At 38.9% G+C, this 25,601-nt stretch overlaps 1 protein-coding gene across 3 annotated transcripts in view; it reads right to left on the minus strand.

Annotated features, from left to right (window-relative positions):
• Positions 1-25,601, minus strand: part of RBPJ (recombination signal binding protein for immunoglobulin kappa J region) — a 96,152-nt gene that overhangs the window by 26,973 nt on the left and 43,578 nt on the right. For all 3 annotated transcript variants that reach the window (XM_080684191.1, XM_080684190.1, XM_080684192.1), the window contains one exon: positions 7,454-7,492. In XM_080684191.1, coding sequence (XP_080540317.1) covers positions 7,454-7,492 — 39 coding nt within the window. The remainder of the gene's footprint in view (positions 1-7,453; positions 7,493-25,601) is intronic.

Genomic DNA, 25,601 nt, shown 5'->3' on the forward strand with positions numbered 1-25,601 from the left:
CAAATATTACTATTACAGGGGTAAAGTTTAAAATATTACTAAGCTCTGTAATGAGAAAAGTATTTGCGAGTATATTTTAAACAAGCAAATCTAAAAACAAAAAACATTAAGGCAAAACAAACTCATTAACTAAATTTAAAGTATATTACACAATGGGGGCAATAAACATTGCTCATCTTCAACTCTATACTTTTTTCTTTAAAAGAAGAAACTGTCTTTCATTCTTGGAATTTATGAAGTAACTGAGCTAAACCACAATTACAACTTCTAGAATCACTATGTACACTGTTAAATTTGACTTTAAATTGTTCATAAAATTAATGACATGCAATACTTTGTACTTAATGATCTACTTATTAGAATGAGTGTTTTTCATTGAATACAAAGCCATAACAAATCATTAGGTCATCCAAAGTTGTTATTATATGTTCTTAAAATAACAAGCCTTACATAAGGACTAAGAAAGGGATATCTCATTTACATACAAATGCATAGTTAATGAATAAATTTTCGGGGAAAAAGTTAATTCTTTCAAGTAAAAGCACTCCAACTACCTATTTATTATGTATAAATTATATAAAAAGTTCCATGTGTTAAATACATTTATTCATTCAATTATTTTGCTAAGCAGTATAAAGAACACTAGGTCTACACAGATCAAATTTACAACTATTAATCAGCAGAATCACAATTCTGGAGATTTACACACAATACAAAAGTAAAGCAAAGTTGTTTCAAAGACAATAATCAGGAAACAGTTTTAATAAGTCAAATGCTGTTTTGCTTATATTATAAATAAAAGACAAATGTATTAGGATAGCTACACAACAGTAGTACAAATGTGGGGAGTTCTAGACTTGCAGCACTTAGAGAAAATATGTGGCCTGGGGCAAATCATTTAACCTCATCCAGACTCAGTTTCCTATCCCATAATAACAGATGATATTGCTAATCTAACACAAAGTGGTTGAGGGGATTAAAGGAGATAATCTAGAAGACAGCATTTATGTTTACTGCCTGAAAACCTGTTAGCTGCAAGACAGGGCAGGTTACAATGGTCCAATATATTGAGAATCAATCCCTATCCCTTAAAAGTTCAGTGAAGACAACAGCTCAGAAAACCAATTGTAATGAAATACATGATCCAAAGAGAGGTATGAACAGTAGGGGAATGTCTATGTAAAGGAGGGGATGGGTGATAAAGGACTACATGCTAGGAAAACTTCTTAGAAGAGGTGCTCTCTGAAGTAACAGGAGTAGACAGAACAAATAAGGCATCCCAGGGTCTGGGAGTAGTATGGAAAAAGTCACGACCAACCCTGCACATTTGGGTACAGTGAGACAGTCAAGCTGAGGAATAAGAAGTGAGAGTCAGAAATTAGAATCTCAAATTCTCTTGTTAAGATACTAAACATAAGCCATGGCCTTGAATAAAGCTGGTAAGTTGGGAGTCAAATTGTGAAAGGTCTGCCAAATCCCATGAAATCTGACATTTGTAACTTAAATACTTCAGTATGAAAGTTTAAGCTAATTCAAATATCACTCTGATAGATGAGAATCAAAATAGTAGCAGTTAATAAAAATTTTTAAAACACCTAGAGAAATACTTAAAATGTTAAAAAAAAAAATACACAAAAACAAACATCTCTTTGAAAATTGAGAAAAGATCATTTACTTTTTTATCTTTACCCCATTGTAGAAAACACCATGAGTGGAACTTGGATTTTTCAATCTACACAAAAGGCAATTAAATGATCTTGAGGATTTTTAAACAATTAATTTTCCTTTTTAGTTAATTCTAGTGGTGGAATAGAGAAAAGATTAGAGAACAGAGAGACAAGACACACTTGAAAAAAGGCTCATACACGAAGAAAGAAGCAAGAGGAGGTAGTAGAGAAGAAAAAAAAGACTTAACAACTCTTTGTATCTTTTGTTTGGGAAGAAGTGGGTATCTATAATAATAAAAGTGTAATATGCTAATTAGGCCGGAAAACTGAACGACTGTCCAGACGTCCTTCTGAACGAAGTTGGGGCTGTGAGGGCCAAGCCCCTTGCACGAATTTTGTGCATGGGGCCTCTAGTATATTAATAAGCTGACATGTTAATGCTGAAGCGCCCCAGACCTCCATGCTGGAAGTATTCAACAGGTTGTTGGAAATACCTATACTTCCAGAGAGGGGTCTGGGCTGCAAAAGTGGGTTTCACTGGTATATAGTTGGCAAATGAAGCCACAGAAGTGAATGAAATCTCCCAGAATGAAAACAAAAGGAGGAAAGAAACTATGGAAGGTAAAACGACTGAATGTCTGTATCAAAGGACCAGCTAATGTTGGAATCCATAAATGATGGTGCAAATTCCCATGAACACTCCCAAGGGTGGGAACAGAGAGAGCATATTCTCGAACCTGTGGGGTACAGGACAAAAGGTGTGGCCTGGGAGGGATAATGATGGTAAGAGGTCTGAGTGTTGCTCTAAGCCAGGCGGCTAACTCTAGAGTTCAGGGTGGAATAAGAACAAACAACAAAAGCCAGGAGAAGGCACACATGTCCATTCCCTAACATGAAACTTGAAAAGTGATATATGTGAAAAGATCTCACTTAGGTCATAATATATTATCCCTTCTACACAGTGTTGGATTCACTTTGAAAATTTGTTAACACTTTTTGCTTTTATGTTCATAAGGAATACTGGTCTATAGTTTTATTTTCTTGTAATGTCTTTGCTTTTAGTAACATGGCAATACCGTCCTTGCAGAATGATTGGAAAGTATGTTCTGCTCTCCAATTTTCTGGAATGGCATATAGAGAACTGGTATAAATTTCTTAAATGTCGGGTAAATTCAACAGTGAGATCACCTGAGCCTGTAGTTTTCTTTGTGGGAAGATATATAACTACAAATTCGATTTCTTTAACTATAGGGCTATTCAGGCTATAAGTTTCTTTTTGAATAAGCTTTAGTAGTTCGCTGGTTTCAAGGAATTTGTATGTTTCTTTAAAAGTTTAATTTACTGGCAGAAAGTTATTCATATTTGCTTGTTATTCTTTAAATATTTGTAGAATCTGCAGTGATGTCATCTTTCTCATTTTTGACAGTAGTAATTTGTAAATAATCAGATCTCTATCTGATATGATTGTCCTGCTTAGAGGAGTTAACATTTCTTGCAGCTCATACCTGTTTATGATGAATTATTTTTCAGTTTTTATGTCTTAAAAAGTCTTAATTTTGCCTATGCTGGGTATAGAATCCTAGGTTGCTATATTTCCCCCCTTGGGAAAACTGTCTTGCTCCACTGTCTTCTTTCTAGCTAGCAAGGTTTCAGATGAAAAAATCCTGTAATCTTTCTCTTTGTTCCTCTGTACATAATCTACCTTCTATCTCTATTGCTTTTAATATTTTCTCTTTATCACTGTCTTTAAGCAATTTGATTATGATGTGCTTCAGCAGTTTGTGCTTGGGGCTCACTGAGTTTCTTGAAACTATGGTTTTATAGTTTATCAAATTTAGAAAAATTTCAGCCATTATTTTTTCACATATTTTAGCCATACCCTTCCCCCTTCAATGACTCTACATGTATTTTATCCACTTGAACATAAACCACAGCTCACTAAGGATATTTTTGGTTCAGACTTTTTTTCATTTTGGATAGTTTCTATTGCTGTTTTCAAGTTCACCAATCTCTTCATCAGCAGTGCATATCTGCAATTAATCCCAGGAATTGTATCTTTTTATCTTTAGCACTGCGGTTTTTGTCTCTAAAAATGTGATTTGGATCTTCCCTTTTTTTATCTTCCATGTCCTCTATTTAACTCACTCAATCCCTCCTCTAGCTCAGGGATGCGCAGTTAAAGCCTGTGGGCCAAATCTGACCCACTGCCTGTTTTAGAAATAAAAAATTTATACTCCAATATACAGACACAACCACTAGTTTACACATTATCCATGTCTCCTTTTATGCTACAACAGAGTAGTTACAAGAGAGGCTGTATGGGCCACATAAAACTAAACTATCGGCCATCTGACCCTTTCAAGAAAAACTGTGTAAACTCCTGATCTAAGTATCTTGAACATATTAGAAGACATATATAACTGGTTTAATATCTCTAATTCTTTTATCTGTGTCATTTCTGGGTTGGTTTTGACTGGTTTTTCTCATTATGGGTCATATTTTCCTTGCTCTTTGTATGACTGATATATTTTGACTGACTATGAAGACAGTAAATTTTACCTTTTTGAGTGCTGGATATTTGTCTATTCCTGTAAATATTCTTGAACTTTGTTCTGATACACAGTTAAGTTACTTGGAAAGGGTGTGATCCTTTCAATCTTGTTTTTAAGTTGTTAGGTGAAACCAGAGCAACATGTAGTCTAAGCCTAATTTTGCAGCACTATGGAAGCAAAACACTTCCGAGTACTTTAGTCGATGCACGTGAATTATAGGATTTTTCCACACTGGTTTCTGGGAACAGGTCCTATTTGTAGTAGTGAGTGAGCTTTAGGAATTCTTTCCTCTAATTCTTTAGGTTGTTTTACTCCCAACCTTAGGTAGTTAGTTTCCTCACACACACGTGATCTATACTCAGCTCACGAGAGAGGGAACCCTCTGCAGATCTCTGGAACGCTGCACAGCACTTTCCTCTCCAGTTCTCTGCCCTGGAAACTCCAGCCACCGTGGCCTCCTGAGAGGCCCAGCTCCATCTCAACTCAAGGTGCTTACTAGGCTCCATCTGGATGCCCCCTCCCTAATCTTGTCTTGGAAACTCTCCCCAGGCACTAAGCTGGAGCAATCGTAGGGCTCACCTCATTTGTCTCCTGTCTCTCAAGGACCACCTGTCCTTTCTTGCCTGCCATCCAGTATCTTGAAAACCACTGTTTCATAAATTTTGTCCAGATTTTTAGTTGTTTCAGGCCGGAGAGTAATCCCAGTCCCTGTTACTCCATCTTGGCCAGAAGTAGAAGTCCTAAAAGTTACTAAAATTTTCCAAACAGGGAAAATTGCTTAAAGGGTAAATGGAAAATCATGATAAAGTAGTTGGGACCTAACTATACTATTTCATGTGTTTAAGGAAAGGAATTTTTCCTCATGTTTATTATCATAGTATTGATTACTATTTTTACAGGGTATCCAATTAAGTAACTAATTTATCCATCAAAATACATTTTATTGTTAGGAGTCACTCCAACCTACTGCTGCTGGTAATGAAATAAAAGTATTTATCAATCAATTTTTAAATTATCTATACATGTGAATTCATCAATTCCACTTAGTATTTCTTCAAGATATGTAACTGAAAATATATTCACATGAACCTGTGAGACAAGTTATATTTTCCTAGCCCACTTCATGTGGAGTATTTATGTAATGCCTTTTTGAAAGTTTTTTAATGTTGAAGTAATTTCAGAATTACAGAGAAGTTGTAAAAGTAGTACAAAGAATTCCTAGTCCCCTTTCCCCCAAACTTCAAAACATTTTACTATGTTTGTATACTATGTTTTAAAACCATTCAAGAGCACATTGTAGACATGTCATCCCTTTACCCAAAATACTTTAGTGTTTATTTCTTAAAACAAAGGCACTCTCTTATACAATCACAACACAATACCACGGACACAATATTTGTAACTATAGATTTTATTCACATGTCGCCACTGTCCCATTAATGTCCTTTACTGGAGGGGTAGGGGGCAGTGTTGAGAAATTACTGCCCTCAGGCTAAATCAGGATGGCTTCGTTTCTCAAAATTAAGTTGAGTTGGAACAGACATGCCATTCATTTACATGTTTTCTATGGCTTATTTGGGGATATAAGGACAGAGTTGAGAAGTCACAACGGACTTGGTGGGGCTCAAAAAGCCTAACATGTTTGTTATCTGGCCCGTTAACAGAAAATGTCTGCCAACTCTAGCTTTAGATCAAAAGAAAAATTTTTTCCTGGCTGAGGATTTAGTTGAATTTAGTTGTCATGTCTTGTTGGTCTTCTTTAATGAAGTATTCCTCAGTCTTTGTTTCTTATGCTTTTGAAAAATTTGAAGAGTAAATGCCATTTATTTTATAGAATGCCCCTCATTTGCATGTCTGATGTTTCCTTATGCTTACATTTAGACATTTACACATTTTTGCAAGAATAGCACAAAGGTAATATTATGTCCTTCTCAGGATGCACATAACATTTATCTGTCCTACTGTTAGTGTTTATTTAGATGACTTCATTAAGGTGGTGTCTGCCAGGTTTCTTCATTGACATTACTATTTTTCGCTTTATAAATAATACACACTTAGCGAGGACACACTTAGAGACTATGTAAAAATTTTGTTTCTCATCAGATTTTAAAACCAATAGTTTAAGCATTCATTGATGATTTTTTGCCTTAAACAATTATTGTAGTGGTTGCCAAAGTGTGATTTCCTAGTTCCGTCATTCCTTCTACATTAGGTAAATTTCTTCTGTAAGGAAAAGCTATCTCCTCTGCTTCATTTACTGAATCATTTTTTAACTCAGTGTAGACTTTTAACTGTCATTTTATTATATGGATTTTAATCCATTCCTATAATTTATTTTGATGATCAAAGTGCCCATGATTTGGCTAAAAGGAAGCCTCTTCAAGCTGGCTCCCTTGGAATCCTTATGGCATGTCTCCATCATTCTTTGAGTGCAACAGCTTTTAAGTAATAGCAAAAATGTGGAAATTATCCAAATGGCCATTAATGTAGAAATTAAACAAAAGCAGTGTGAAGACAATGTAGAGAATGAAGTAGAAGATATACATACAGAACAATGGTCAAGTATAATATCAGACTTTAAAAAGAAGAAAAAATGCAGGCATATGTTTATATGTACTTATAATTTTCTTGAAAGATACTAACAATGCAGGGTTAGCATTAACTCTATGACTAAAACTGTGAAACTGAGTGTCTTACTTTTTATTTTACAACCACTGACTGTTAGAAATTTTTTAAATAATTTTCAAGATTAATACTTTTAAATTTAACATTTGTAATTAAAATATTATAAAATTAATTTATATCATTGGAACACAGTATATTTACAGACTCATTAAAATGGGTAAAACCTTGTGTTTTCTGTAAAATTCTTTTCTAAAAGGATGTATTAAGTATCTTTCAAGTCCCATGTATAATCAACAAATTGTGACTGACTAAATGCAGCCAGATAGAGAAAACTGTTTTTTACACTATAGCCCTTGTGATATTAACTATATGATACCCAAGATTAATTATTCAAAGGCTTAATTTCCCCTTTGAAACATATACATTTATCCTGTTATTTTTATGGGGGAAGAGGGGATATGGGATAGAGAGGATGGGACTAAGCTTATAATCTAGATACCAATATATCAATAACTTCATTTCAAGAGCACCTAATATAGTTTTGAAAATGACAGGATCTAACACTTGTATGAAATGCTTTATTGAAAGGCTGACCAATATAATGCTTACCTAGTGAGTCGTTTAGGTGGAGGCCGCTCACCAAATTTTCTGGGGGAAAAAAAAAAAAGAAAGAAAAAAATTAATTAGGCTATATGACATACTCCATAAGTATTTTAGGAAACATGAAATCTTCTTCATAACATATACTTCAACCCTACTGACCAGTGAAAAGAGAAATCCTCTAGTAAACATCTATACCCAGAAATAGCAAAATACAAAAATGATCCTAAACAAAAATAGCACACTCGAAATAGGCCTCTGAGCATGTAGCACACTGATTAGATGAGGATTTCTGGTACCTTTCAGAGATACTTTGCAAAAAAAACCCCACTAACCAAAGTCCCTGTCTCACACCATCTACAGCACCCAGAAGAATCCTCACAGCCTAAGAGGTGGTGTAGAGATCACAAGTGTTTATCGCGAGCTGGCACTGAGCTATACATTTTTAATACACTCTCCTCTGTAGTCTTCCTATCTAATAAAGAGGGAATATGCTAATTGACCCTCACACCGTCACAAAGATGGAAGCACCCACAGCCAATAAGGAGGGAATATGCTAACTGACTGCCCCACCCTCAAAGATGGAGGCACCCACAGCCACAAGATGGTGGCGCCCAGTCCCCTCAGCCCCACCGGGGTGGCAGGTGCGCAGCAAGGCCGGGCCTGCATGCGCCTGCCTCCGGAGTCCCCAAGTTCCCTCAGCCCCCCAACCGTCCAGGGCCAGCCCGAGGCGCAGGCAAGCCTTCAATGGTGGCTGCCCAGCCACCCAGGGCCGCCTGAGGCTCAGGTAACCAGGGCCGGCCGAGGCTTGCGCTGCTGGCAGTGGCAGCAGCAGAGGTGTGATGGGGCGTCGCCTTCCCCTGATCGCCGGGTTGCCTCCCGCCCCTGAGGGCTCCCGGATTGTGAGAGGGGGCAGGCCGGGCTGAGGGACCCACCTCCAGTGCATGAATGTTCATGCACCAGGTCTCCAATTATAAAATAATTCTGTAAGGTATATATTTGCCCATTTTAAAGATGTAGAAAGCATCTTGCCCAATGTCACAGAGTAAATAAATGGCAGGCAGAGTTGAGATTTAAACCTACATACTGACTAACTAGCATAAGGTATACTCCCCTTCATAAAGAAACTAGAGGCCTGGGGAACGAAATTCGTGCATGGAAGGGGGGGTTCCCTCAGCCCGGCCTGCATCCTCTCGCAATCCGGGACCCCTTGGGGGATGTTGGGCCTAAACCGGCAGTTGGACATCTCCCTCGTAATCCAGGATGCTGCATGCACCAGTGACCATACTTTTCATACAGGTGAAAGGCCTCTTGCTGTTGTATGGGCAGCTACATTTTTTTGCCCTGATTTTACAAAGTAGTACATAATATGATCCTTCAGGCAGTGGTACCATTTTCCCCATCTTATGGGGGTGGGGGCAAAAACTAAAGCAGAGAGAAGTAATTGGCTTTGTCACACAGTAATAAGTGTCAGAATCAGGGCTGACCACAAAATGTGCAAGCCAAAGTCCATGCATGTCATCGCCACATCATCCTGTTTCTTTTCAGAGTTAGAGTAGCCTTGCTAGGTTTTAATTTTTAAATCTAAGCTGTTCCCAATATATAGGGTAGGGTCCCTAGGCCTGGCCAGCGATCAGGGCAATCTGTGGGGTGACCGGTGGGCGGGGCGATCGGGGGGTCCCTGCTGGCACCCACCTTGGCTGGAAGACTGGCGCCACCTGCTGGCTGACCCCGCCGCCCAATTGCCACCGCTGGTCGCCTCCCTCTCGGGGGCAGTGCGCGTCATAGCGACCGGTTGTTGCGCTGTTTGTTCGATTTGCATATTAGGATTTTATTATATAGGATAGGCTAAATGGTCTAACAGAAGCCTTTCAACTAGCTGACAGAGGGCATTACTCAAGGGTGAACTGTATTACTATTTTTTAGTTATAACTAAAGAAATTAACTATCTATATATCTATATCTATATCTAATCTATATCTATATAAAAGGCAGCTATCTATATCTATATCTATATCTATATCTATATCTTTATCTAATCTATATCTATATCTATATAAAAGGCAGCTACCAAAACGGCCATAACGACCTAACAACCGGTTGCTCTGATGACCACTGTGGCCAGGGAACCGGCCTGATCAGGGAGTGGGGCCGGTGGCCAACCTTGCGGCCCCTCCCCCCTGCCAGCCTGCCCCTGATCGGACTCTCCCATCCCAATCAAGAGCGGGGCCTGCTGGCCAAATGCCCCCTCCTTCCCCCCACCCGGGCCAGCCGCGCCCCCAATCAGCTCACCCCACCACGATAGGCCCGCAGCCCCTCCCCCCGGTCGGCCCGCCATTGATCGCACACCTCCACCCCAATAGGGGGTGGGGCTGGGCGGCCAACATCCTTCAGCCCCTCCCCCTAGCCGCCCCACCCCTGGTCACAGCCCCCACCCCAATAGGGGACGAGGCTGGGCAGCCAATCTCCTGCAGCACCTCCCCCTCGCCGGCCATGCCCCCGATGGGTCCCTACCCCAATAGGGGGCAGGGCTGGCTGGCCAATCTCCTGCAGCCCCTCCCCGCAGCCGGCCTCCCCACCCCGATCAGGGGCAGGGCCGGTCGGCCAACCACCCATGGCCCCTCCCCCAGGACGCTGACCCCTGATCGGCACCCCCCACCTACCCCATTTGACTTAAGATTTCTCTATATTTGTGATGTTAAACAAAGTTATTAAGTTTGATGATAAAAGTTTTAGAAACCCATGCAGCTCATTTTGTTGAATAATTTAATACTATATGATATTTGTTTATGACCTCATAATTTATAAACAATGGGTGTCTGCGACTATGAATATTTTGGTATTTTCATTAACCCTGAAATATTAGAAAGTGACTTTAATTGAAGTAGCACTAAAAAATAAGCAAATAACCCATGTTTCTGTAAGAAGAATTATTTATTATTCTCTTTGATTTTATCTGATAAGATATTCAATTTTTAAAATAAAAACCAAGCCCTAGCTGGTTTGGCTCAGTGGATAGAGCATTGACCTGTGGACTGAAAGGTCCCAGGTTCGATTCCGGTCAAGGGCATGTACCTTGGTTGCGGGCACATCCCCAGTAGAGGTGTGCAGGAGGCAGCTGATGGTTGTTTCTCTCTCATCAATGTTTCTAACTCTCTATCCTTCTCCCTTTCTCTCTGTAAAAAATCAATAAAATATATTTTAAAAAAATAAAAATAAAATAAAATGAAAACCAAAAACCAAACCAAAAATATATGTTTTAGTAGTAACATCAGCAAAGCTGTTGAAGACCACAGGTTTCAGAACGCTGAACTGTTGATTAACCCATGATTTGCAGTTATGGAATGAAAGGCAAAAATCTACTCCTAAATCTTTTTTCAAGAAAAGATGTTTTTTAACCTTCGAAACTGATTAAATGTAGCATTACAGCGTATGATTAAAGTAAAAATGCATCACTAGGTTTGATATAGAATCCTATACGATAAAAGCCTAATATGCTAAGTGTCTGGTCATCCGTTCAACCAATCAAAGCATAATATGCTAATGATATGCTAAGGCCGCTCAACCACTCACTATGACGTGCACTGACCAGCAGGGGGCAGACAGTTGACCAGTCGCTATGACATGCACTGACCACCACCACCTGGGGGCAGATGCTCTGACCAGTAGGTTAGCTTGCTGCTGTGGTCCAGCCAATCAGGACTGAGCAATCAGGACTGAGCTGGACACGTCCTGGAGCCCTCCCGCGGCCCCTCCCTGGCTGGCCAACCTCGCACGTCCCTCCCCGGCCCCGATCGTGCACCAGTGGGGTCCCTCGGCCTGGCCTGCACCCTTTTGCAATCTGGGACCCCTCGGGGGATGTTGGAAAGCCAGTTTTGGCCTGATCCCGCAGGCCAAGAGACACCACTGGTGCACAAATTTGTGCACCGGGCCTCTAGTATTTTATAAAACCCAGGGAGTTTAAGGTATCTTTAAAACACTTCTTTGCTTATATATTTTAAGAGCAAAGTTAACTTTATAAAGATAAACAAAGTGGGGTGCAGCCAGAATCTATCTAACTGCTTAAAATGCTAAAAATGTTAAAGACAGTTAACAAATGAGATGAAACTTCTCAGTGATGCCACTACCCTAATTACTCCAACTATCAAACATCTTTGGGATCTAACACAGGTTTATTACATGACTAGTTTATTATATTCTGGGTTAAGTGTAAATTTTCTTTCCTGCTGCTCTGAAATGCCTTAAAAATTAACAAATTAATGTTAATAATGGTCTTCTTTGAAATACCCATTACATGAAGTCAACGATTACATAAGCATGCTTGTGCAACATCACTCTTGCCCCCATAGGAAACATGAACAATGGAACACAAGCGCTCGCCTGCTGAGCTAGAACAGCATTTCAACATGATGCACCACTCTCCAGGTATCATCCTCAGACTAGGAATCTTATGAATATTAATAAGATTATGTTGTTTCTTCAGTATATAATAAAGCATCTCCAATAATTGTTGTGTGCATCCCAATCCTCTTTTTGAACCAGAAATAAGTATGACCAACCAAGTTTAGACCACTCTTACATAAGATCTTTTCATAATAGGTGTATGGTGTATTTAACATTGCAAAAAAACAAACAAATAAAAAACTAAATACTTAAGTACCCTAGGGACACTTTAATCCCATGAAATAGTGAATTACTTCCTCATTGTAACAAATAATCACTGTTATCCAATTTATCTTTTTGATATTAGAGGTTGTCATTACCTCATTTGCATGAGTAGATTTTTCAAATTTTATGCATACTAATGAAATGTAATTTTGATTAAGTGTAATAATCATTCTTGTTACATATTTAAAGGGAAAAAATTATTATTCTAGCCTGTTGGGCTTTTTTTTTAAGTAATAAGTGACAGCTTACATAATGTTGGTTATGCCCATGTCAATTCCTTCTTGGTCTGTTCTGTACCTTTCCTTCAGGCTGGGACTGGCAAATGAAACACAAAAATCTATGTGCCATCATTACCTAATAATGTTCATATAATCCTATGGCTCAAGAAAATTTACATTATCCAAAATATATTGTCATATGTATAACTTTAAGCTAGCAAATTCATTTTACTTTAACTTCACTAGCTTTCCCTAAACAATGCTTTTGTATTCTAAGTAAGAAGAGCTGTGGAAAATGTTAATTACATAATTAAATCTATTTTCATATACCTGGAAGTGTAAAGATTCTTTAAAAGTTTTCCTTAATCATTAAATATCCTGTAAACAGTATTGAGGTTCCCACATATCCTCCAATCCATTAGATTTTTCAAATAAAAAACCTACATAAACATTACACATATATTACACACTTCCTTTTTGTTCACCATGGAGATGCAATATTGTTTTCTCCCATAACAGATATATTTGCTTCTATATTTACCAATCTGTTAAGGAAGTATATGACCACAAATGTATTGAAAACAAACAAGATAAAAGCTATCAAAACTTCACCATCTTAACACCTTTTCTAGCTAATAGATGTTTCACATGAGAAAACCAAGTCAAAAACCAAGGCAGGGGCGTATATCTGCTACAAAACAAAATAAAAACCCGTAACAACATTAGACCTTCTATTTTAAAAACATAGAGCTGCTGGAAAAACAACCTCAAGTCATGTGTGAAATTCATCTGCCCTTGGACTATGAAACTAAAAGTAATTTCCTCTATTTTTCTGTATTTCACAAATTTTCTGTTTAATGAAGAATTGAGATTAAAATAAATTAAGGCAAGAAACACTGATGTGGTATTTGCAGAAAGAAAATAGAAAATAGCCTACTAAGTCACACAACTTTGAGCAAGAAGTCAGCCTTTGTCGTGCTTCAATGACTAGTTTTGAACCTGCTCTTACCCTAAGAACCACATTAAATAGCAATACTGCTTAAAATTTCCAGGTGTAATCAATGGTCCGTGGCTACTGGAACAAAGATGATCAAAGCATGATGTATTCTCCTGGACTATCACGTGTATGTAACATGTTTCATAAACAGAACAAATATCCTATGCCCCCATCAGGTAGAGTAACATGCTCCCCTTCTTTCTCCTATACTGGGTAGAACATTTGAAAAGCCCTGTTTCCTTAATTTTTAAAGTTCATTTAGCCTACCTTTTATTTTCCAATAATTTAAAAAAAAATTTAACTTTATAACAAACTACCAGCAGTGTGTAAAGAAGCAGAAAGAATGGAAAGATATAAATGCAGGATGACAGAGACCATCACCTCTAGCCATTCTCAGTATCTGGCTTTTGGGGTATCTCCAATATTATTACCAGATAACGGGTACCTTTCCAAAATCCATACCTGAAAAGGGACTGTTCCCACGTTAAATCTGCAGTAGCCACCAGCCTCATGATCTAGATGGCACAACTAAGTTGTGAGAACAATGACTTCCATTAACATCACATATAAAGATCTTATATGAAAATCATGCACCTTAAAACCTATGGATGGCTTCAGCAAGAGGTGGCAATGAGATGATGAGCAAACTACTTCAGTTTCATGTATCAAGAGACTGACTGGGACAAACTGACATCAAATGCCTCCTATTGTGATGCATCAAGAGGGGTAAAGTGTCACTTCTATGATATTACTGCCCCCAAAGTGCAGAGCCTGAATCTAAGCATGAAGAAACATAAACCTAAATTGTAGAACAAAATAACTATACTTTAAAAGGATCAAAGTTATGAAAGGGAAACAAAAAAATAACATAAAAACAAAAAACAAGGAACTGGCCCAGATTAAAAGAGACTGAAGAACCATGATAACTGAATACAACATACTATCCAGAATTTACTTCTGCTATAAAGAACATTACTTAGACAACTGACAAAATATGAATTAAACCATATTAGAGAACTGGATTATATCAATTTGAATTCCTGGTTTTGATAACTGTACAGAGGTTATTAAGAGAATGTCCTGCCAGGCCAGTATAGCTCAGCTTACTCGATTCCCAGTCAGGGCACATGCCTGGGGTTGGGGGATACACACCCAGTAGGGGCATGCAGGAGGCAGCAGTCAATGATTCTCATAACTGATGTTTCTCTCCCTCTCTCTTCCTCTGTAAAATCAATAAAATATATATATTTTAAAAATGCAGAGAATGTCCTCATTTTTAGAAACACTAGCTTTAGTACTTAGGGCATGATATCTACTTCTTCCCTTCAAATGTTTCAGGTAAAGAGAGAGAGAGAGAGAGAGAGAGAGAGAGAGAGAGAGAGAGAGAGAATACAGAAGGATAGAACAAATGTGGTAAAAATGTTAACACTTGTGGTATCTGGCTGAACTTCTTTGTAATATTCTTTTAATTTTTCTATAAATTTAAATTATATCAAAATAAAAAGGCCACACTCAGAGAAGCACTAATCTCCTGATCACATTGCTGGCCTAACTATGCTTGCCACAAAACCTGGTGGTGACAAACCTATCCAAAAAAAAAAAAAAAAAAATCAGTGGAAGGTGACACATAAGACACTCTGTGGCCAGCTTCTTGGCATAGCTTTTATGTTGTTATGAAAATTATTTAAGAATTGCTTCCTGTAGATTTAAAGTCTGCTAATACCCAGTGTTGGTGTATACGTGGTTAAAACAAAACTCTCATATACTGTTGGGAGTTTAAATTTGTGCAATCTTTTTGGAAAACATTGTCTATTATAATTCAAGATATGCATAGCTTTGAATTCTTAACCATTTCAATTCTGGAAATGTATTATTTAGGGAGACAATTTGTGACTGTGCAAAAATAAAGTACCATTTGTATTAACAAAACAAAAATCCATGTGTGCAACTAGGAATAAATTGCTGCTTACACAGCACCTCCCAGCCATCCTATATAATAAAAGGTTAATATGCAAATCGACCTAACAGCCGGTTGCTATGATGCGCACTGACCACCAGGGGACAGGGGCTCAATGCAGGAGCTGCCCCCTGGTGGTTAGTGTGCTCCCACAGGGGGAGCACCACTCAGCCAGAAGCTGTGGTGAGTGCAGCGGCAGGAGCCTAAGCTGTCAGTCAGACATCCCCTGGGGGCTCCCAGACTGTGAGAGGGCACAGGCAGGGCTGAGGACCCACTGCCACCATGCACGAATCTCGTGCACCAGACCTCTAGTGCCTATATACAATATATAAAAAGCTATCCAGTTAGTAGCATTAATTTTTGAGTGAAGAAATAAGGCCTACATCCCATCCCCTCCCAAGTGCATATATAAAACAACATGTACATCCTTCACACACTCATTAGTGATAACTAGAGGCCTGGTGCACGAAATTCGTGCGGGGGGGGGGGGATCATCTCTCAGCCCAGCCTGCACCCTCTCCAATCTGGGACCCCTCGAGGGATGTCTGACTGCCGGTTTAGGCCCGATCCCTGTGGGCCTAAACCGGCAGTTGGACATCCCTTTCGCAACCCGGAACCGCTGGCTCCTAATCGCTAGCTTGCCTGCCTGCCTGATCTCCCCTAACTGCCTCTGCCTGAGGCCTGATCGCCCCTAACTTGCCCCCCTGCTGCCTGATCACCCCTAACATGCCCCCCTGCTGGCCTGATCACCCCTAACATGCCCCCCTGCTGGCCTGATCACCCCTAACTTGCTCCCCTGCCAGCCTGATTGCCCCTAACCGCCTCTGCCTTGGCCCCTGGCCTAAGCCATAGTTTGGGCTCCCTCTACAGGAGGCGACCTAGCAGATCAGAAGAAGGCACCGACCCCATCACCCTGCTGCTGCTGCCACTGCCTTTCTGAGCCTGTGCCCTTTGCAGCTGCTGCGGCTTTCATCCGGAAGACATCTGCTCTAATTAGCATATTACCCTTTTATTAGTATAGATTAGTGATAATGGTAAACAGCAGCAAAAATCCCATTTTGCTCTAGAATGCATTATATACTTCTATGGATGTTTTATTCTTTACTAATTAAGTCTGGCTTAGGTAAATAGCAAAATGCAATTGCATTCTTTGGACATCGACTAAAAGCTATTGATACACCAACTCTAGAATACAGGTGGCTTAAAATAAAAACAGAGAATGGCATATAAGACTTTTAGCCTTTAGCTGCCCCCGCAAACTACCTGAGTTGAGCATATTATTGCTGATAAAGCTCAAAAGTAGTAAAAATGCTATGCCACCAAATCTGTACAGATGGGTACTAAAAGGCATGTACAAGAATGTTCATAGCATCATCAGATATAATAACCCAAAACCAGAACCAACACAATGACTACAGTCAAGGATCAGATAAAACTACAGAAGCAGCAGCCAACAGAGTGCTATTCAGCAATGAAAGTGAACCAACTATCACTACACATGCGATGCTGAGTACTAGCCAAAGAAGCCAGACTCTAGTACAAAAATGCATAATTTTGTTTACATGAAAACAAAAGCAAGAAGCAAAATTAATCTACTGTGTTTGACAGATTACAGGTTGCCTTTGAGAGGGAGGTATAGAGACTAGGAGGGGCCACAGAAGGGCTTCTGGGGAGCTGTTAATTCTTAAGTCTCCATCTGTGTGGTGATTACACATGCACATTCACTCTGTGAAAATTCACTTTATTATACATTTATGATTTGTGTGATCTGTTCTTCTGCAGGCATATTACTTAATTTAGAAATCTATTTCTTATACATGTTGTTTAAAGTCTTTGGAATGAATGGCTGATTTTGAAAATAAGTTATTTCCTGGTTGAAAAAAGGTTCTTTCCTGGACTCTATTCCTAATTGTCTTCAAATTCAATTTTAATATCAAAATTTTACAAGACAGTGACTTCTCATCCTCAATTAAACCATTGCAGGATATATGTATTTCATATTAAGAAAACTTAAATATTGAGCCAATGAGGATGTATGTTCTGACGAAATTGGTCCTCTTTCCTTTCCATCCAAATTTCAGGTAAGATGTTCCAACAATCTTCTCTCCTATTTAGTAGACAAGTGATTAGATACACTATGGTCCCCCGTTTGGCAAATCATCTATCACAAGAGTATACTTTAAAAAAAAAAAATCACTAATTATGCAATGTCATGGATAAATACCGAATATGTACTAGGATTAGAATGTTCCTGTTGTTAATTTGAAAACTGGCTTCCTTTGCCTATCTCACTAAAACTGAGATGAATAGGGAGGAGAGAATGGTGTAATTGTTTTCTGAGATTCTGGTTCCTTTCTACTTTCATTAACCATTTAACACACATTTAAGTGTTAGGCACTGTACTAGACCCTTGGAACACATAGCAGCAATTAACAAACATGGCCCCTATCCGTATCAAATACACTACAATAGCAGCTACAGGAGGGCAATCCTCGGGCTACATACCATGCATGCATATCTCACTTCATACACATATCAGTCTTACAAGGTAGGTGCCATTATTCTCTATGTTCAGATGAGGAAATCAGCTTAGCAACTACCTTACACAAGTTCACAAAATGGTGAATTTGGTTCAAAATGTAACTAGAGTATAATGTTTATGATTTTCCATACAGTGTACATTGAAATAGAATTTAATTACATGTGAAGAGAGTGCTCAGAGAATAAATTTTTATGGGAGAATTATAAAATGCACTAATTGATCTAAAACTTTCTATAATACAGCATAGATGCAGTTTGCTTAAGTGAGGGGTCAACAAAAACCTGAAAAGAAACTGTCGTTCATTATCCTCCTAATAACTTCAGCTCCTGATTAAATTTTGTAAGGGTAAAGGGTAAATTGTTCTTTGATTACTAAAAAGTGAGAAAATGTTTTCTAGAGCTGTAAATACATAAAATTCATGAAACCTAAAGACATCTGCTGCGGGAGCCACACCTTGGCTACTGAACACATATAAGTATATACCGTAGACATATCTGCGACCGCATATGTGTGTCATAAATTTGACAGTTATTCTTGCATTTTCCGTGAACAAGGGGAATAAGTTACAATTGCAGTGGGAACTATGAAAGTTTCATGATCTTAGTGTTTACACTATCAATCACTTTCTACAAAGTACATTTTTTCGGAGTTGAAAAGGACCAAGAATCTACACAGACATCTTCAGTTTAACAAAGAGGTTTGGCAGGCTTCATTTTTCTGTTGGTAGAAATTATACAAACACAGTACCAGCCCAACCTACATCAAACCATGTTTGGCTAATTTGTTAAACAACCAAACCTTTAATACACAGCTTGGTATTCTAAACTATTTTAATTCAGCAGGGCATCTGCCCTTTATTTTCCTTTTAAATACTGAAGATCAGAACACTTATAGATGGTATAGCCCAAATAAGGTCTATTGCATAAAGGAAAAGCTATGAGTCAGGTTTGTAAGGAGTTAAGCTGTTTCAAAGAAGCATGTCCCTAAAGACAAAATATTAAAAATAACAATTATCATTTTAAAACATGTAACATAGGACACTGAGTTAAAAAGGAGAATATGCAATATGCAAAAATAATAAAATAATCAAAATTCGTATGTTCAGAATGGGAAAAAGCTTTCCAAAATGTTTCTAATAACACCATTATATGAATAAGGAAATGGCGTTCTGCTTGAGTGTTAATACCTAAAACAATACATTTCTTTTGAATTGTAATTTAGCTTTCTGTTATCACATGTCATATTATAATAATCAAACCTACATTTGTGGTAAAGCCAAAAACCACTCTGAAGAAGTGGTCTTAACCACAATTGAAAGCTTAAAGGATGGCTTCCTGCCAACATGTATCTGAGCCATTAACCGGTTACACTGCCTTCATGCATTGCTAGGACCAAAAAAAACAAAACAGCCCCTGGCCTCCCAGCAGCTGGCCTCCCAGGAGATCCTGATGGTACAAAATCTGACAGCAAACTGCTTTGCCTTGGGTGGCACTACAGGCAGCCTAATACTTCAACTATCATTCAAGGAGGCTCTGTTCAGCACAGGCAAAAGGAAAGGTTCTGAATTGAGGTTTACTATGAAGTAATTAAAAGTATTCAAGCCCTGGCCAGTGTTGACTGGCATGGTTGTCCCGTACACTGAAGGGTCAAGGCTTTGATTCACAGTCAGGGCACACGCCTGGGTTGGGTGTAATGGGAGGCAACCAATTGATGTCTCTCTGGCATCCATGTTTCTCTTCTCTTCTCTTCTCTTCTCTTCTCTTCTCTTCTCTTCTCTTCTCTTCTCTTCTCTTCTCTTCTCTTTTCTCTCTTCCCCTCTCCGCTCCCCACCCCCCTCTCACACACACACACACACACACACACACACACATCTGTCACCAATGGATTTCACGTAACCCCCTTACACTTCCTCCTTTGATTATAATGTATAAAATAAGATGCAAAACTGCCATTATCTGGAGCATTTTTCTCAATCCATTGAGATTTTGCTTCTAGGCAATGTCAGTTTGGCTCAAATAAACTCATAAAAATTCCCTTCAGGTTTAAACCTTATGAAAGGGCGGGTAGAGACCGACTCCATGTTCCCTTTGTTCCATGTCCTCCACCTCGTGGAGTCAGGTTCCCGCCCTAGAACCTCTCCAAGAGCCCAACCCACACTTTTGAATTAGCCAATAGAAATGCAAGAGGAAAGTAAGCCGCACCCTGCCCCCATGTGCAACCTGACCCCGACCAATCAGCGGAGGCCACACTACCTCACCCCTCCTACCTCTCCCAGGCCCCCTATAAATCAGCGCGTTTGGGATCTGGGGCTCGCTCGCTCTCTCCACCTCGCCGCTGCACCGGTGTTTGTGTGTGGGACTGAGCTCGAGCTAGCTCGATTAAAGGCTCTTTGCTTTTGCATCGGACTCGGCTCCCTGGTGGTCTTTGGGGATCACGAAATCTGGGCATAACACTTAGTTTACATGTTCTCATGCAAAATACCCTGCAAAGCCACAATGCCATAGGTTACTGTCGTTACTAGCTCAACAGTAGCAATGTTTGTTAATGAGACATGTTGACATGTCAAAAAGTGATAATCCAGTTTTCGAACAAATTCTTTGAAGAACTGGTATCAAGATCTAAATGAAGCTACAAACAATACATCTGAAAAGGAGCCCTTAAAAGTTTATATTCCTTCATGTAGTTTTGTTGAGTCTAAAACGGATGGGTGATAAGAAAAAATTCCGAGATATTCTAACTTAAATTACAGTGTCTGGAAAGTGAAAGAGAACTCTAACAAATGACTTCTCACAGCCCTTGTTTTTGCCTGTTGGAATTCTGGGTTAATTTACAGGTGGCTATTTTTGGAAGATTATCTCTGCCGGGCACCATCTACCCTAACCCTAAACCCTCCCCTCACCCCGCTTTGTTTACATGTGGGCTTTCTGCACTGCTATCCCCAGCCAATCTACAAAAGCAGCCATTTCTTCTTCCATAGATCCTGCTTCACCTTCCCCCACCTCTTTTTGCCTATAGTTCATATAAATTCTTTCAGGCAACCTCCTCCTACCTTCCCACTACATGACATATAAAAAACCTTGCAAAACTCGGGTATGGCAAACATGCAGTTTTTTCTACCTGGCCATACTGCTAGTTGTTGTTGTTGTTTTTAAATATATTTTTATTGATTTCAGAGAGGAAGGGAGAGGGAAAGAGATAAATATCAATGATGAGAAGGAACCAATGATCGGCAGCCTCCTGAAGCCCCACATTGGGGATCGAGCCAGCAACCCCGGTATATGCCCTGATCGGGAATCAAACCGTGACCTCCTGGTTCATAGGTCCGACACTCAACCACTGAGTCACACCAGTGGGCTGTGTTCCTGGTGGTTTAAACTCCATACCCCAAAACTGGTCTTTTAGCTAGCATTTTTTTGCTCAATAAAACTTTACTTACAAAAAAGACTTTCAGCCATGAAAATTAAAGATTTTTAGTTTAACATTTTGGCACCCAAAGGGCCACGCTTTGAAAAAGCAGCAACGCTGCTGTCCGGACTCACCGGGTGACATCCACAGAACCCCTTGATGCTCACTGGACCCCAGATGTGCTCCTTTTTCTTTCTACCCCTCTGATACCCCGGATTGAGCAAACCTACACCTTGTGACAGAAGCACACTGTTTTATTGGAAAGTGTATTCCCTCAGGAAAGTGTCTGGAAGTGGCACTCAAAACGTGATGAGGGATTGTTCCCTCAGTGTCCCTTTGGGGTGGGTCCCACGTTCACATCAGAATGTGATGGAAAGAACCTTCCTCCTTCCTCAGACTTGTGGGTAAGGGGAAGCCCTTAACTACCTTTGTAGTTTATCTTTGTCTGAGATCATTGAGCTCAGAATGGCATCTGATGTCCATTGCATGTAATTACTGTTTCTCCCAACCCCCATTCTACTAATGCTATTTAAGCTTAGGTATGGAAATTGTGAGGATGGACTTTTCCATGCTTAAAAGAGTAGTCACCTATTTACTGGGGAGGAGCACTCACAAAACAGCAGTCTACAGACCTGAAAACAACTTCCCCAGCCATTATTGGCTGAAAGCATTTTAAATTGCAAGAGTCAAAACTCCAGCCTAGCTGACAGGGCTCAGTGGTTGAGCGTCTACCTATGAACCAGGAGGTGACAGTTTGATTGTGGGCTCGATCCCCAGTGTGGGGTGTGCAGGAGGCAGCCTATCAATTATTCTCTCTCATCAGTAATATTTCTCTTTCTCTCTCTCTCTCTCTCTCTCTCTCTCTTTCCACCCCCCCCCGCCCCGCCCTTCCTCTCTGAAATCAATATGAAAAAATACACATAGAAAAAAACACCCCTCGAAAACTTCCAGTCACTCCCCTAAAACACTAAAGGGCTTTTAAAATAAACAAGGTTGATTTGTGCTTATTTCTTTTTGTCTAAATGGGCTAAAAATGACAAGTTAGAATTGCTCAGAATCTTTTCTACCTTCTAAATTTAGACTGACAAGAGAAAATATTTGTGAAGCTAGCTTCTTGGGCCTAAGGTATGGATATATTTTGAGATTTATTTGTACTAAGATGGTTATTTCTGAATGAGTAGGAAGAGCACTGTAAATTGGACAAGGAAAGTTCTAGAAGGTTTATAAAGAGAAATCTTAAAAAAGGGAAATGTTATATAAGGTAAAGCTGAATAAGATTAGATTTCATTTAAATAAGCAAATGTAAATATCAAAAGTAAACTGATACAAGAGATTTGTTCTTTTTCACTGGGTTAAAAAGACAGTTTTTTCCTGTATTTATCATTCTGCTCCAGATAAGATATTATGAAAAAGTTTTCTACTTAGAAAGCAAAGATTCTATGTTTTATTGAAATAGTTGTGTTTTACTCTGGCTGGTGTGGCTCAGTTGGTTGGAGTGTCATCCTGTGCACCGAAGAGTCGAGGGTTTGATTCCCAGTCAGGGCACATAACCAGATTGCAAGTTCGATCCCCGGTTGGGGAGCATATGAGAGATAGCAGATTGATGTTTCTCTCTCTCTCCCCCTCTCCCTTCCACTCTCTCTAAAATCAATAAAAAATAAAATAAAACAAAATAGTTGTTTTATATTGTCTTAATGAGGTACTTGATTTACTCAAGAAAACAACTGTCTCAAGAATAAGAACTAACGTTTTACTAAACAATAGGTAATCTGTATTTTTGTTTAATTATCTCTTATTGTCATTTTGAGTAAATAGATAATTTAATATTGCTTTAAACTTCTCAGGGTTCTTAAAAGGAGAGTTTCTTAACCTGGAATTGGTTTTGAGTTATTTGAATGGCTCCTGGAATAAAAAGATTTGCTCGCTTTAAAAAACAGAAAATTTAAGCTAAGCAGGCCAACTTGATATACTAAAATTATATGGAAAACCTGGTCAAATACAGAATAATTTATGTGTATTTTATATATTTTTTTCATTTTTAATTCTAATTATCTCAAAATGTTATATTACAGAAAAGCAAATTTCTTGGTCACTGCATTATATAATCAGATCTATAACATGTCATTTTAAGTATTTTTGTCATTTACAGTCATTGTTTTACTCTGATGCTTTTGCAAATATGTTTCACCTTCAGGAAGATCCATGAAGAAGATTCTGACATCCTAAAACAAAGGTTTCTGAGAATAAAATTTCAGATCATACCGTTAAACTGGATGAAGATTCATAGAACTCTAAATAACTGGATTCATTAAATACTGGCAAATGATCAAGATAAAGATGAATTAATTATGGGACTGAATGACTGAGGATAATTAATTTTATGCTCTTTTGTTTGAAACATTGCTAATCTTGTTATTTAATGACCTAGAGCAACTTGGTAAATTATACCTTTGTCGTTTATATTTTTCTGCCCACTTGATCCCTCCAGAGGAAACTCTTAATGACTATTATTTTCATGGCAATATGATTATTTATAAAAATTCAGTAAGAATTTGTTATCTTTATGAGGACACAATTGAAAACTGGCTTTATTACCAAGGCGAATAGAATGGTAATGTTTGAGAAGATTTAAAAGAGCCTATATGATCAATTGTTATTCTTGTTACATTTATACAAATAATCAGGCCAGATTTATTGAAACTAATAGTAAACTCATGCAATAGACAAGTTTTAATTTGGCAGTATTTGATAAAAATTATGATTTTAGAGGAAACTGCATTTCAATAGAAACTATAATGCATATATATGGATATTAGATTCTAGTTCAGTTAACTGTCTTTAAAGTTTTCTTTATCACCTGTAAACTGGACTACATTCTGAATTCTTTTAATTTTCTAAAGTGTTTGGCTACAACCCTCCAAACTAACATTCCATTTTTCTAAAATCCTCTGATTTGGAATTAAAGCGCAGCTAGATGACTTGATATAAACGTCAGAGAAATCACCATAACAGTTCATGCTTAAACAACCTCAGTAACTGGTGCTAGGTAAGCGGGCACACCTGATGACCTCACCCAAGACATTCCAAGTGCAAAGCAGGAGAATCGGATGGTCACTCCAGCATTAGAAGCTTTATGCCTTCTACCCAGAAATCTCGACTGACAGCCTTACAGATGCAGAAACAGCATTGATAATGTAGGTGAATAATTAACTTTTTTCTTTTGTTTCCATAGAAAATACCTCTTCTTTAGATGCCTAACTGCTTCCAGTAACCTTTTAGTTGGTTGCCAAAAGGGATAACCTCATTATTTAGATAACTATTACAAGCTGGCTTAATACTTTGCCTTTTCTTTTTATTGCTATACCTGTTGCTTCCTTCAATTATATAGATCCATAAATCAAGTCGCAGCTAACATTAACGCTTGCTCAACAGATTGAACTAGCCACTTATACCTTTCCAGAAAAGTTACTCTTCGAAGAAATGGAAATCCTCATCAGTGGCTGACAACGCTAAAATATCTCTCATCATCTAGCTGTAATCCTTGGACTTCCCTCCTCCATGGGACATGATGGCCTAGGACAGTGGTCGGCAAACTCATTAGTCAACAGAGCCAAATATCAACAGTACAACGATTGAAATTTCTTTTGAGAGCCAAATTTTTTAAACTTAAACTTCTTCTAACGCCACTTCTTCGAAATAGACTCAGGCCGTGGTATTTTGTGGAAGAGCCACACTCAAGGGGCCAAAAAGCCACATGTGGCTCGCGAGCCGCAGTTTGCCAACCACTGGCCTAGGAATAAACCATCAAAGCAACACGGGACAACACCCTGAACATAAAAGGGCGATTTAACCATAATTAAAATCATGCAAACATTCTACAGGGATGTTTTCTTCGAAAGATATAAATGAAAAGGGGAAAATGATAAGAAAAAAATCTTGATGCTCTAAATTACAATGGCCTGCAAGTGAGAAACCCACAGAATTTTAACAAAAGACTTCTTGGGGGTCCCAGGAGCACGCCTGCACCTTTCCCTTCCCCCTCTTCTTCCCTCTCAGGTGTGCATCTCCTAAACTTTTAAGGGACCCCAGGAGACTGGCAGCCAAGGGAGCAATGGGTAGGGGCAGCTCGTCCCGGGTTAACCCCCTGAACTTGTCTCCAAGGCCCCCTTTTCACTCGACTCTCCAGTGAGCTGGAAATAGCCCTGTCTTAGCTCATTTCTTCCCATAACATTTCTAGAGACAAAGCAGCCCCACCTAGTCTCTCTCCTGTTGCTTCTTTTATCCTAAGCCTTTTCTTGGTTCACATAGAAATGTGGACAGGGCACTGAGGGGTGGTAAGTGGAAAAAGGAGAGAACACTACAGTATGAGA

This window comes from Plecotus auritus (genome assembly GCF_963455305.1).
Source record: "Plecotus auritus genome assembly, chromosome: 1".
NCBI classification, from domain to species: Eukaryota; Metazoa; Chordata; class Mammalia; order Chiroptera; family Vespertilionidae; genus Plecotus; species Plecotus auritus.